This window comes from Scylla paramamosain, chromosome 31 (assembly GCF_035594125.1).
Source record: "Scylla paramamosain isolate STU-SP2022 chromosome 31, ASM3559412v1, whole genome shotgun sequence".
NCBI classification, from domain to species: Eukaryota; Metazoa; Arthropoda; class Malacostraca; order Decapoda; family Portunidae; genus Scylla; species Scylla paramamosain.
In genome coordinates this window covers 15,029,000-15,043,999 of record NC_087181.1, presented here as the reverse complement: position 1 = coordinate 15,043,999, position 15,000 = coordinate 15,029,000, and the positions used below count along the sequence as shown (strand labels likewise).

General features: G+C 42.5%; 1 protein-coding gene across 5 annotated transcripts in view; it reads right to left on the bottom strand.

Moving 5' to 3' along the window:
* The window catches only part of LOC135088696 (solute carrier family 4 member 11-like), a 204,083-nt gene that overhangs the window by 31,976 nt on the left and 157,107 nt on the right, over positions 1-15,000 (bottom strand). For 4 of the 5 annotated variants that reach the window (XM_063983653.1, XM_063983652.1, XM_063983654.1 and 1 more), the window contains one exon: positions 7,270-7,302. The exons of the other annotated variant lie outside the window; for it this stretch is intronic. In XM_063983653.1, the coding sequence (XP_063839723.1) occupies positions 7,270-7,302 (33 nt within the window). The remainder of the gene's footprint in view (positions 1-7,269; positions 7,303-15,000) is intronic. 5 annotated transcript variants of the gene reach the window in all.

Sequence of the window (15,000 nt, the reverse complement as noted above, 5' to 3'; positions counted from 1 at the left end):
TCCTTGTTCTTTTAATTTTTATTCTTATTTTTCCCCTTCCGTCCTATATATTCATTGTTTTTTCATATTTGTCTCTATGTTTTGATTCTCTTTTTTCCCCTTCACCTGATTTACTCTTAATCAATCCTATTTTCCTGCCTCCTTGTTCTTCCCTTCCTTTCTCTTTCCTATGTCAAGATTTCTGCTAGGAACGTTTCATCTATAACTTATTTATTTATTTTACTTTACTTTTCATGCGGAGAGAGACAAGCGGTTCAATAGCTGACTGATGTGACTGACTAACTGACTGATGGAAGGCGCCTGGACAGAGAGTTGGTGTCGATTTTCTTTACGTGTTTAGGGACAAAGGGGGAGCTTAGCTAAACGTCACAGGTGTTTGCAAAGGTAATAATTAAAGCTAAGGTGATTTAAATTATGTGTTTATATTTGAGTTTCCTGTTTTTCGTGTTTTGTTTGTGTGTGGGACTAAGGAGAGAGAGAGAGAGAGAGAGAGAGAGAGAGAGAGAGAGAGAGAGAGAGAGAGAGAGAGAGAGAGAGAGAGAGAGAGAGAGAGAGAGAGAGAGAGAGAGACCACAAGAGTACACAAGGACCAACTCACGTCCCCCCATTCTCTCTCTCTCTCTCTCTCTCTCTCTCTCTCTCTCTCTCTCTCTCTCTCTCTCTCTCTCTCTCAATAAGAAAATAGTAAATGGTGGCTGTGTTTCCCCAAGATGGCGGTATTTTTGAGGAGGGGAAAATTCTCCCTACTTTTTCCCCTTTCTAGAATTACTCCACTTTTTCTCCATCTCTCTCTCTCTCTCTCTCTCTCTCTCTCTCTCTCTCTCTCTCTCTCTCTCTCTCTCTCTCTCTCTCTCTCTCTATTTCCTTCTTCCTCTTTACTCATTTCTAGATTATTCACTTTCCTCTCACTCTCTCCATTTTACTCTTTCTCTCTCTTCTTTTCTCTTACTTCCATTTTACTCCACTTTCTCTCTCTCTCTCTCTCTCTCTCTCTCTCTCTCTCTCTCTCTCTCTCTCTCTCTCTCTCTCTCTCTCTCTCTCTCTCGCTCCTCCTCTCCATTCATTTCCTCCACCTCCATTTCCCTCCTTCTCTCTCTCTTCCTTTCCTTTTTTTCCTCCTATCTACGCCTTTCTATATTACTCCCATCTTTCCTCCATTTTCTTCTTCCCTCCTTCCCTCTCTTCTAATCCTTTCCTCCTCCTCTAATTCCTTCCTTTCTTCTCTCTCTTTCTCTTCCCAGGTTCCTCCATTTCTTCCCCCTCTACCTTCACTTCCTTCCTTTTTCATCTCTCTCTCTCTCTCTCTCTCTCTCTCTCTCTCTCTCTCTCTCTCTCTCTCTCTCTCTCTCTCTCTCTCTAAACCACTTTCCCTCCACTTCCTCTACCTCTTCCCTTCTCCGTCTCTCTCTCTCTTTCTCCTCCTTCCTTTTCCTCTCTTCCTTCTCCAAAATGTTGTGTTTTTCCTGCCTTCCTTTTTAAACTGCATCTTTTATTTTTTTCCATTTTTTTTTAATTCTCTCGAAGAAGATAACAAGGGAACCAATGGTGGACTGATCTATTTACATTCTCTCTCTCTCTCTCTCTCTCTCTCTCTCTCTCTCTCTCTCTCTCTCTCTCTCTCTCTCTCTCTCTGTGTGTGTGTGTGTGTGTGTGTGTTCTGCTGAGGATTGTAAATTTTGTAAATTTTGCGATAAGCAGAGAGAGAGAGAGAGAGAGAGAGAGAGAGAGAGAGAGAGAGAGAGAGAGAGAGAGAGAGAGAGAGAGAGAGAGAGAGAGAGAGAGAGAGAGAGAGAACGAAGTAAAAGCAGATAGACAGATAAAGAGACGTACAAACAAACGAACAGATACAGAAAGACAGACAGACGAAGGCAAAATGATAAACGGAAGAACAGAAAGAGACTGAGAAAAGCCAGACAGGAGACAGGAAACAAAACAGAGAGATACAGAGACACAGAGAGAAAAAAAGGACGGAATGAAAAGAAAAAAATGAAAAAAAAAAATAAGTGAAGCAGGAAATGAGACGAAAAAAACTGACAGATAGACGAAACAGATGAAACAGACAGAAAATGACAGATAAAACGGACAAACAAACAGAAAGAAAACCGAGAATAGCTGTAAAAATAGAAAATACCAATAATAATAATAATAATAATAATAAAACAGATAAAGATGAACAAAGAGAGAGAGAAAAAGACAGACAGACAGACAGACAGACAGGCAGACACACAGACAGGTATCTCCCCTCTTCAAATCCCAGTGGGTGTCAAGTCAGTGTCTCGTGGTTCAGATGTCTCAGTGTTCGAGGCTTCAGAAGTGACCTTGAGACAGATTCGAAGCATTGAGGCACCGAAGAGGCGAGTAGAGGCGGGAGTCTTTGGAAGTGTCCCCGGGGTGAAGCCTGAACACAACCCTTTAAGATTCCTCTCTCTCTCTCTCTCTCTCTCTCTCTCTCTCTCTCTCTCTCTACCGTCTGCCTCCCACCCTCCCTGCCTGCCTGCCTGCCTGCTTGCCTTCCTGCCTGCTTGTCTACCCATCTCTTTCTCTCTCTCTCTCTCTCTCTCTCTCTCTCTCTCTCTCTCTCTCTCTCTCTCTCTACTTGACCGTCCATCCGCCACAGTCTACCCGTCTTGACTCGATTCTGTCTCTGTCTGTCTGTCTGTCTCTCTCTCTCTCTCTCTCTCTCTCTCTCTCTCTCTCTCTCTCTCTCTCTCTCTCTCTCTCTCTCTCTCGCTCTCTCTGTAAATGCATGTATGTATGGAGGTATGTATGTACGCACAACTCAATGTATGTATGAACGAATGGCATAAATGTATATGAGTGAATAATACTGTTCTCTCTCTCTCTCTCTCTCTCTCTCTCTCTCTCTCTCTCTCTCTCTCTCTCTCTCTCTCTCTCTCCTCAGAACGCTTCACCGGCCAGCTAAGCAAAAATTAACACAATGTAACTCCTTCTTTTGTGTTGTGTTCCTGAAGAGGAGGAGGAGGAGGAGGAGGAGGAGGAGGAGGAGGAGGAGGAGGAGGAGGTACATGAGGAAGAGGAGGAAGGAGAAGAAGGAAATAATGGTTGTGTTCTGATCAATATTCTTCTTCCTTTCTCTCTCTCTCTCTCTCTCTCTCTCTCTCTCTCTCTCTCTCTCTCTCTCTCTCTCTCTCTCTCTCTCTCTCTCCTTTTTTTCTTAATTCCTCTCCCAGCATTTTTAAAACAAAGGAATCGATAAATGATTAATAATTATAAATGACAGGATAAATATTGCGCGCTGAAAGGTGAACGGAAAATAGATTAACACCACTAGAGCGACAGCGAGAGAGAGAGAGAGAGAGAGAGAGAGAGAGAGAGAGAGAGAGAGAGAGAGAGAGAGAGAGAGAGAGAGAGAGAGAGAGAGAGAGAGAGAGAGAGAGAGAGAGCAATTACAACACCGTATATTAATAGACTGACCAGAATACCTACACACAGAGGAAGACAAAGAGGAGGAGGAGGAGGAGGAGGAGGAGGAAGATAAGAGGCAAGGATCAGACAAGGGAGGCGTGACCCGGACAGGCGCGGTGGGGGCAGGAACACAGCGGGACCCAGATTGGCTTCCCCAGGGACGCCACCAGCAAGACAGTACACAGAAACAGAGAGAAGGGAAGAGAGAGAGAGAGGAAGGGTGGAGAGGGAGAGGGAGAACTAAAATACGAAAGGAGGAGAAGAGAAGTGGAAGAGAAATGTTGGTAGTGATAGTAATAGTGGTGATAATAGTGGTAGTAAAGAATAATGTTGATAGTATTGGCAGTAATAATGATAGTAATAATAGTAATAACAATAATAATAATAATAATAATAATAATAATAATAATAATAATAATAATAATAATAATAATAATAATAAAACAGACAAAAAAATACAATCAAGAAAAAAAGTTACTAAATTGAAAGAGAGAGAGAGAGAGAGAGAGAGAGAGAGAGAGAGAGAGAGAGAGAGAGAGAGAGAGAGAGAGAGAGAGAGAGAGAGAGAGAGAGAGAGAGAGAGAGAAATCGAAACATGCAAGAGACAATGTAGATAAAGTTAGGGTTAAATATATAAAACATGCCATTTTGATCCTTAAATAGCTTAGTCTTACCTGCGTCTTAGAAGAAAAAATAGAAAAAAAATGGAAAAAAAAAATAGGCCAGAATCGATTTTTTGCATTATTATTATTATTATTATTATTATTATTATTATTATTATTATTATTATTATTATTATTATTATTATTATTATTATTATGGAAAGTGCATAATTCAATTCGTTTCTGGCCCACTGTGTTAACTTTTTATATTTTTAATGTAATTATTAATGTGATTATAATTATTTTATGGCCCCTTTCACATACCGTACCTCGTTTTCTATGGGTAAACAATAACACTACGAGGGGTGACTACCGCATTCCCAAGAAAAAAAAATACAAACAGAAAAAAAAACACAAGAAATTGAACCATAACAAGAAAAAAAAAACATTGATAAAACTACAACCACCACCACCACTATCACAACAACAACAACAAACAACAACAAACAACCACAAGAACACTACGTACTAAAACACACCAAAACAAACAAACAAACAAACAAACAAAACAAAAACTAAACAAAGAAAAAACAGCGTAACTACACGAACCAAAACACCAAAAGAGAGAAACAGACAGACAAAGAGACCAAAGAGGGACCAAAGAGAGATGAAAAAAACAACAAAACGAAACAAAAAAAAAAAAAAAAATCTTGTTTCTTTAAGACTGAAAAATTGAAATATAAATAAAAAGCAGACTAACACTAGACTGCTTGACGAGCCACAGAGACTAGCAGAGCCACCTGTAAGGAGAGACAGGTAAGGTGATTAACAGGCAGGTAGGTGAGGGGGTCGGGCAGTGTGGGGGGGCGCGCAGGTGTCTTGGGAGGAGGAGGGGGGAGTGACAGTATCATTTCACTCTTAACTTACTAATATGATGAAGGGAAGGAAATTTTGTTACGGAATTTGAGAGAGAGAGAGAGAGAGAGAGAGAGAGAGAGAGAGAGAGAGAGAGAGAGAGAGAGAGAGAGAGAGAGAGAGAGAGAGAGAGAGAGAGAGAGAGAGAGAGAGAGAGAGAGAGAGAGAGAGAGAGATGGGACTAAACTGATGTATAGAGTAGGAGAGGAGAGGAGAGAAAAGGAGAGAAGAAGAGAGAAGAGAAGAAAGGAGAAGAGAGGAGAGGAGAGGAGATGAGGCAAGAGAAGAGAAGGGATGATAACAGAAGGGAAAAGGGAAGCGGAAACGAGAAAAAGAAGAGAAGAGAGGATAGGAGAGGAAAGGAGAAAATATTTAATAGAGGAGAGGAGAGAAGAGAACAGGAAAGGAGAGAAGAGGAGAGAAGAGAACAGGAGAGGAGAGGAGAGGAGAGGAGATAAAAGAAGGGCCAACAGAAGAGAACAGAGGATAGGGGAGAGAGAGAGAGAGAGAGAGAGAGAGAGAGAGAGAGAGAGAGAGAGAGAGAGAGAGAGAGAGAGAGAGAGAGAGAGAGAGAGAGAGAGAGAGAGAGAGAGAGAGAGAGAGAGAGAGAGAGAGTATACAACACAAGAACTAAAAATGAATCAAGAAGAAAAAAAGAAAACTAAAAAGAGAAAAGTCACAAAATTACAAAAAAAGGAGAAAAAAATGAATCAGAAATGAAGAGAAAAACAAAAACAAAAAACGTAATATAGAAAAAGAAAATTTGACGATAACGAGAAAATAAGCGAAGGAAGAAACAGAGAGAATATTATGAAAGGAAAGATATGGAAAGATGGTGGAGGAGGAGAAGGAGGAGGAGGAGGAGGAGGAGGAGGAGGAGGAGGAGGAGGAGGAGGAAAAAAAGAAGGTAGAAGAGCAGGAAGAGGAAGATGAGGAAGACGAGAGGGAGTAGGAGTCGAAGTCTAAGGAGGAGGAGGAGGAGGAGGTAGAAAAGGAAGAAGAGGAGAAAGAGGATGAAGAAGAGGAGGAGGAGGAGGAGGAGGAAGGTAAAAGCACACATATAGGCGCCATCATTACCTCTCCTCTCCTCCTTCACAACCTCCTCCTCCTCCTCCTCCTCCTCCTCCTCCTAAACCAAATCCTCACTGGAAATGCAAGAAGTTATATAATTAGTTTCCATTGGCAATTACCATTCAGTGATCTAACTAATGGGACACTAACCAGCCTCTAAGGAAGGGAGAGAGAGAGAGAGAGAGAGAGAGAGAGAGAGAGAGAGAGAGAGAGAGAGAGAGAGAGAGAGAGAGAGAGAGAGAGAGAGAGAGAGAGTGGGGAGATGGGAGGGCATAAGGAGAGGCATTATCTTTGTGAGAGGTGATGGAGAGAGATGCTTGGGGGGAGATAAAAGGGAGAGGAGAGATATGAGATGCTAAGAGACTCGTGACTAAAGGAAGGGAATTAATGGAGAGATAAGGTGGGGAGATAAGGTGCTGGGGGGGAGATGTTTGCACAGGGTGAGGATGGAGAGGTAGTAGGGATGAATGGGATGAGGAGAGACAGAGATCAAGGTTAGAATGACTTGTGGGTGAGAGAGAGCGAGAGAGAGAGAGAGAGAGAGAGAGAGAGAGAGAGAGAGAGAGAGAGAGAGAGAGAGAGAGAGAGAGAGAGAGAGAGAGAGAGAGAGAGGAAAGACGAGATTATCAGTTCTCTCTCTCTCTCTCTCTCTCTCTCTCTCTCTCTCTTTCTTACCCTCTGACCTCTCAGTAACCCCTGACCCCCGACACCTGACCTCTGACACTTGAGATTGGCTTACCCCTGTATGCGCCATTAAAGAGAGAGAGAGAGAGAGAGAGAGAGAGAGAGAGAGAGAGAGAGAGAGAGAGAGAGAGAGAGAGAGAGAGAGAGAGAGAGAGAGAGAGAGAGAGAGAGAGAGTATCCATAAATATCAGAAACAATAAATAGAATAGTAAGGTTTAGAAAGGTTTTAGTAGGTAGACAGACAGACAGGTAAACAAACAGACAGACAGACAGACAGACAGACAGACAGACAGACAGTACAGTACAGACACACAGCAATACCATACATCTAATTAAAAATAAAGTAACATTAATTTATCTCTATTAGTACAATTAGTTCAAAAAATAACATTAGTAGACAAAAATAAAAAAAAATAAAAGCCAATAAAACTATACTAATAATAATTGCTCTTTGTTCTATACCTTGTTAGTAGAAAAATGCACTATTTTTATTATCATCATTATCATTATCATTAGTATTAGTATTATTAGTAATATTAGTCTACTGAAAAAATATATACTCGTTTCTAACCTTTTGACAAACTGTCCTTTTCATTTGATCCGGCTGTGAGGAAAGAAAAAACAAGCAAACAATCAGGTCTATTGCGTTGGAGGAGATGGGATGGTAGGGTAAATGGCTGCAGTGGAGGAGAGGGAGAGGAGGAGGGAGAGGAGGGAGAGGGGAGGGACAAGAGGGGGCATAAAACACGTATATTTCAGGGACTATTGTACAAGGAGGATTAGCTGGAGAATCTGGGGAGTGGAGGGGAGGGGAGGGAAGGGAAGGGGAAGCCACAGCAATAGCAACATCAACAATATCAACACAGCTAATGATAACAGTGACAACAGCAACATGGATGAGATACAGGAAGCAGCCAGGGTGACCTTATCAATACAGGAGACAGAACGCAAATTAATTTTCAAATCAAGTACCAAAAAAAAAAAAAAAAAAGATCTCAGTGTGAAGAGTATTAAAATAACTAGACTTTCATTAATCTGAGTGAGGGAGTGAGTGGAGGAGTAATTAGAGAGTGAGAGTGAAAGCAGGTAAGGGTATCAGGGAGTGGCAGGAGTGACTTGCGTTCTGTCTCCATCTCTACAACACCCAGGGATACACCATTAGGCTGGCAACACTGCTGGGACCGCACCTGTGTATGTGTGTGTATGTGTGTGTGTGAGTGAGGCAAGTGAGAGTGTGTTGTGCTGGGATGATGATGATGGTGTGTGTGCGCGTGTGTGTGTGTGTGTGTGTGTGTGTGTGTGTGTGTGTGTGTGTGTGTGTGTGTGTGTGTGTGTGTGTGTGTGTGTGTGTGTGTGTGTGTGTGTGTGAGTGTGGGTGTGGGTTCCATGCATACAACATGGCTCGCCGTTCAATACACACACACACAGACGCACACGCACGCACGCACGCACACACACACACACACACACACACACACACACACACACACACACACACACACACACACACACACACACACACACACACACACACACACACACACACATCTACCCACGTACACACCCAGCACACCCGACCACCCACACCCACCCATGAAATTCCCACTCACACACACACACACACACACACACACACACACACACACACGTACACACACTTCCTCAACGGCACGAGGAAGGAATGTTTGGCCGGTAATACAATAAATATCTATCCGTGTTACTTCGCGTATACAGGAGAGATCAATCTTACGAAACTCCAAAGCCGCAGAGAACAGCAACAGTTGATGGGGCGAGAAACAAAATATAAAGAAAAACTATGAAAAGTAAGAAATGTGAATAGGAAAAATGGAATAGTAAAATGGTCAGTGAATGAATAGTAAGTTGTACATGGCAAATTTATGAATAGCAAAAAATAAAAATGGAAAGAAATTAGGAAATAAGATATGGAGTTAGTAAAGAATAAATAGAAGGGGAACTAAACAAGAATATACGATAGGAGCAGATTGAAATAATAAAATGATAAAACGCAGGAAAAAAAAAAGAATAAGAAATAAAACGATAGGAGCAGATTGAAATAATAAAATGATAAAACGCAGGAAAAAAAAAAGAATAAGAAATAAAACAAGTAAAATTTGAACACGAGGAAAAACTGAACACGAACTTACGACGAGACAATTTCCAAAAATAAAATAAAAGAGGAAAATAGCAAGAATTTGGGAATAAAACGAGTAGAAAATAAGAGAGTAGGAAAAAATTGAGCATAAATATACGAAGGAAGAAACAAAAACTATATTATCGTAAAAACTGACGAGATGGCGACGAGAGAGAGAGAGAGAGAGAGAGAGAGAGAGAGAGAGAGAGAGAGAGAGAGAGAGAGAGAGAGAGAGAGAGAGAGAGAGAGAGAAAAGCTTCCGCTCCCCGGTGATGGTAACATCCGGGCTTAAGATTGGCCTAAAGTACAGCTTGGAGAGAATATTGAGCACTCTCTCTCTCTCTCTCTCTCTCTCTCTCTCTCTCTCTCTCTCTCTCTCTCTCTCTCTCTCTCTCTCTCTCTCCCTCTGTTTAACACTGACCGTAGGAAAGAGGTATTTTTCCGTTTTCAGAGCGAGAGCGAGAGAGAGAGAGAGAGAGAGAGAGAGAGAGAGAGAGAGAGAGAGAGAGAGAGAGAGAGAGAGAGAGAGAGAGAGACTGTGTTGTCTACCAATCCTCTTTTCCTCTTGCTAATCTTGAGTGAAGCAAGAAAACATTGTGTGTGTGTGTGTGTGTGTGTGTGTGTGTGTGTGTGTGTGTGTGTGTGTGTGTGTGTGTGTGTGTGTGTGTGTGTGTGTGTGTGTGTGTGCGCGCTTCTGTATAATGTACACTAAAGTGAGATTTAAGACTGTTATTGAGCGAGAGAGAGAGAGAGAGAGAGAGAGAGAGAGAGAGAGAGAGAGAGAGAGAGAGAGAGAGAGAGAGAGAGAGAGAGAGAGAGAGAGAGAGAGAGAGAGCAAAAAGTTGAGAGGAGTGTTGATGGTTGAGGAGCAAAACGTTAATAAAAAGATTGGATGATGGAAGAGAAGGAAGGAAGAAAGGAAGGAAAGAAGGAAGGAAGGAAGGAAGGAAGGAAGGAAGGAAGGAAGGAAGGAAAGAAGGAAGGAAAGAAGGAAGGAAGAAAAGAAGGAAAGGAATAGAAAGCATAAAGCGAGGAGTAAATCGAAAGAAGAAGAAGAAGAAGAAGAAGAAGAAGAAGAAGAAGAAGAAAAAAAAGAAAAAGAAGAAGAAAAAAAGAAGAAAAAGAAGAAAGCAAGTGAGAGGAAAAAGAGGATAGACAAAAAGGGATAAATCTGCGGAAGGCAATCAGAGAGAGAGAGAGAGAGAGAGAGAGAGAGAGAGAGAGAGAGAGAGAGAGAGAGAGAGAGAGAGAGAGAGAGAGAGAGAGAGAGAGAGAGAGAGAGAGAGAGAGAGAGAGAGAGAGAGAGAGAGAGAGAGAGAGAGAGAGAGAGAGAGAGAGAGAGAGAGAGAGAGAGAGAGGACAGTGCAGGGCAGGACTAGAGGAGCTGCAGGGACGGGAGGGGAAGTGAGGGAAGGGACAGAGGGCAAGGGAAGGGAGGGAGGGAGGGAGGGAGGGAGGGGAGAGCAAAGACCCTGAGGCCATAACAGCTTTAAGTTCCTCCAATGGTTGTCGTGTTGGTGACCGATCGTGTCTGCGTTTCTCAATCAGTTTCGTATTTCTTGGTTCCCTTCAGGTGACAAGACTGGAGGGCATGAAGAGGAGGAGGAAAAGGAGGAGGAGGCGCAGGAGGAGTTGTAGGAGGGACGAAGGAGGAGAAGGATGCCTGGAAGAGGGCTTCAAGTGGAAGAGCGAAGCGGGTAGTGATGGTGGTGGCGGTAGTGGCGATGGTAACAAACACTGACCAAATATTGCACAGAAAAGAGGCCGATTCCGTGAAATTCGTCTCTCTCTCTCTCTCTCTCTCTCTCTCTCTGGGTTATGGAAACTCAAAGGGAGGAATGGGAGGAAAGGGAGGGAATGAAAGGAGGGAAGGGGTCTAGTTGGTGTTGAGAGAAGGGACGAGGATGGAAACGAGGGAAGGGAGGGGCTAAGGACAGGGAGGGGAGGGAGGGGAGACAAAGAGGGAATGGGGCTAGTTGGCGTTGAGAGAAGGGAGGGAGGGAAGGGAGAAGAGAAAGAGGGAAGGAGGGAAGGGAGAAGAGAAAGAGAGAGGAAGGGAAGGAAGAGAAGGAAGGGAAGAAAGGAGATAAGTTGGTGTTGAGAGAAGGAGCGAAGAGGGAAAAGAGGGAAGGGGCGAGGAAGAGGAGGGAGGGAGGGGGGAGGGAGGGAAGGAGGGAGGGAGAGAGGTAAAGGAGGGAAGGAGAGGCAAGATGTGCAACACTAAGCAATAATTGAAGTCCATGTTTTTTTTTTTTTTTTATGAAGAGTAGGTATAGTATTTTCCTCTCTCTCTCTCTCTCTCTCTCTCTCTCTCTCTCTCTCTCTCTCTCTCTCTCTCTCTCTCTCTCTCTCTCTCTCTCTCTTCATTCTTTTATTCCACTTTACGAACCTCCCTCTTCCTCCCATCCCCGCTCCAATCCCCCATCTCTCTCTCTCTCTCTCTCTCTCTCTCTCTCTCTCTCTCTCTCTCTCTCTCTCTCTCTTCATTTCTCCTTCCTTCCTGCCACTCTACTTCTCCTCGTGTGAAAAATTCGTAAAATCAGAGGTATGGAGGAGGAGGAGGAGGAGGAGGAGGAGGAGGAGGAGGAGGAGGAGGAGGAGGAGGAGGAGGAGGAGGAGGAGAAGGAGGAGGAGGAGGAGGAGGCTGGAGCAGAAAAGGGATAATTATAATTTCATACATAATTTTAAAGATAGCGAGAGCGAGAGCGAGAGAGAGAGAGAGAGAGAGAGAGAGAGAGAGAGAGAGAGAGAGAGAGAGAGAGAGAGAGAGAGAGAGAGAGAGAGAGATTACCACCCCAAACTCAATCAACCAAAGACTTTACCAGATAACTAGATCACATCGTCCCATCATTCTCCCCTCTCCCTCTCCCCTCTCCCCTCTCCACGCCTCTCCTTGTGTCTCTCTCTCTCTATTCCTAATCTACTATTCACCTTTGCCCTCTCTTGTCTACTGTTCTTCTTCTTCCTCTCTTCTATCTCGCTTCATTCATATTTTTCTCTCTCTTTCTTTATTCTTTCACTTATCTCTGTCTTTCTGTATTTACGTGTTCGTCGTATTTTGTCTTGTTTAATTAATTTCTTCCCTTATTCCCTGTTCCTTCCTTCTTCTAAGTCAACATTAAATTCCTTCTCTTTCTATCTACCCTTCCTTTTCTTCTTTATTTATCCCTTCCATCTTTTGTTCCATTTTCTATCTATAATTCTTTCTGTCTGTCTATCAATCTGTTTATCTATCTACTTATCTATCTGTCTACCTACCTATCTATCTGTCTCTCTATCTATTTATCTACATAACTATTTATCTATCAATCTAGCTATCTATTTATCTATCTATCTATCATCTGTCTGTCTACCAATCTATTTATATATCTATCTGTCTATCTATGTATTTATATCTATTTATCTATCACTTTTCTATTTATCTATCTATTAATCTACCTTTCTTTCCTTCTTTTATCCATTGCTCTTTACTTTATCCACATCTCTTCTCCCCTTCTTTATTCTTTCGTCTCTTCCCTCCTTCCTTTCCATCCCCCCTTCCCTCCCTCCTTCCTTACTCTCCCCTTCCCTCCCCATTCGTTTTGGCGAGACGTAATGGGCGCATTTAAATAATTAAGTCTATCCTCCCGTGTGACCAATCTGTCAAGAAAATGTAATAAGTAGAAAAATGAGACATATACACCAGAGAGAGAGAGAGAGAGAGAGAGAGAGAGAGAGAGAGAGAGAGAGAGAGAGAGAGAGAGAGAGAGAGAGAGAGAGAGAGAGAGAGAGAGAGAGAGAGAGAGAGAGAGAGAGAGAGAGAGAGAGAGAAAAAATTTTGGTTAAGGGAACTTTTTAGGTGTCAAAATAACTCTACGGAAAACGAATACCACATTTCACTATCTTGTCCATTTGAACGTTCTAGTACAAATAACTACTCCTCCTCCTCCTCCTCCTCCTCCTCCTCCTCCTCCTCCTCCTCCTCCTCCTCCTCCTCTTCCTCTTCCTCCTCCCTTCATTCCTCTCATCCTCCCGCCAGCCTTTCTTGACTCGTAAAACAATTTTCAGATTAGCTTACATATCAGCATTAGTAATCTGAAACAATGGATAAGAATGCCTATCTTAAAAGCATTATTACATTAGGTGAGGGAATGGCATGGATGGAATAGGAGAGAGAGAGAGAGACGGAGAATAAAGGAGGGAGAAGGGGGAAGACGGGAGAAAGGAAGGATAAAGGAGAAGGGAATGAATGATGTAGAAGAGAGGAAAGGTACAAGATTAAAGGGAAGGGAGTAGGAGGGGAAATAAAGGAGAGAGAAGGGGGAAGACGAGAAAATAGAAGGAAAAAGGGAGGAATAAATAACTGTGAGTGAAAGGAATGAAAGATGTAGATGTAGATAAGAGAAAAGGTACAGTATTAAGAGGAAAGAGAGAGGAGAGAGAATGAAGGAGGGAGAAGGGGAGAAGACGAGAGAATAGAAGGAGAAGGGAGAAAAGAATAAATGTGGATGAAATGAATGAAATATGCAGACGATAAGTGATAGATTGCAGAAAGAGGAATAGGACAAGAATGTGATAAAAATAAAACAAAGGAAGGAGAGGCAGAGGAGATGAAAAAATACAGAAAGGGAACAATGAAGAGGGAAAGAAAGAGACAGGAAGAAAAGGAAGAAAAAGGAGAAAGAAGATAATAGGAATAAACAGAAATGACAAAAAAATGAAGACGAAAAGGGAAAACAGAAAAGTAAATGATAAACGAAGGAAGAAAGAAAGAAAGAATGCAGAAATAGCAGAATACGAATAAAAGGAGGGAGGAAAACAAGGGGAAAAAGAATTATGTAAGGAAGAAAGGGGGAAAAAGGAAGGTAATGATAAAATATAATAAAATGTTGAGAGGAAGAAGGGGGTAGGAAGAATAAAGAGCGAAGGAACGAAAAAGAAAAAAAAAAGAAAAAGGGAGAAGGAAAAGTGAAGCAGACGAGAATACAAAAAAAAGAAGAAAATATGAAGATAAAAAAAAAGAAGAGAGAGAAAGAGAGAAAAAACGATGCATGTGAAAAGGAGAGGAATGAAGGACGAAAGGCAAAAAGAGAAAAAAAGAAAAAGAGAAGCGATGAAGGAAGGAAGGAAGGAAGGAAGAAAGGATGCAAAGAGTAAAGGAAAGAGTGATGAAGAAATGAATGATCAAAAGATTATGAGAGAGAGAGAGAGAGAGAGAGAGAGAGAGAGAGAGAGAGAGAGAGAGAGAGAGAGAGAGAGAGAGAGAGAGAGAGAGAGAGAGAGAGAGAGAGAGAGAGAGAGAGAGAGAGAAGCAGCGAAAAATAGAAAAATAAAGCTGTAAAAAACAAAAAAGAAATGAGGAATGAAAGCGGACGAGAAGGAAATGAAGGAAGGGAAGAGAGAAAGAGAGAAGGAGAGAAGGAGAGAAGGAGAAGAGGAGAGGAGTAACCTACTTCTTGCTACGGTATCTCACCCTTCTTTTTTTCTCTCCCTCCCTCTCTTTCCGGATAAGAGATGGAAGAGGAGGAAGGGAGATGTGATGGAGGAGATGGCGAAGGAGAGGGAGAAGGGGAAATGATATGAAGCAGAGAGAGAGAGAGAGAGAGAGAGAGAGAGAGAGAGAGAGAGAGAGAGAGAGAGAGAGAGAGAGAGAGAGAGAGAGAGAGAGAGAGAACGCTGACCGACTACAATGTAACATGCTGACGCTATCCCCTCTCTCTCTCTCTCTCTCTCTCTCTCTCTCTCTCTCTCTCTCTCTCTCTCTCTCTCTCGGCGCCTGCTCAGCTCTATACAACGCAATTTAACTTTCAACACCTTCCACATCTCGTCTCGTCTCAACACTACCACCACCACCACCATCACTACCACTATCATTACTACTACTACTACTACTACTACTACTACTACTACTACTACTACTACCACTACTACAACTATTACCCAAGACTACCTTTCCCATTACCATCACTACTGCTGCTGTTCCTCCTAATCCTCCTCCTCCTCCTCGTCATCCTCCTCCTCCTCCTCCTCCTCCTACTACTACTACTACTACTATTACTACTACTACACTACAGCTGCCATCTTTAGTACCACTGTTTATATTTATTTCCTACTTATACAGCTGGAAATGTAATTACCTCAAATCCTAATGTGTGTGTGTGTGTGTGTGTG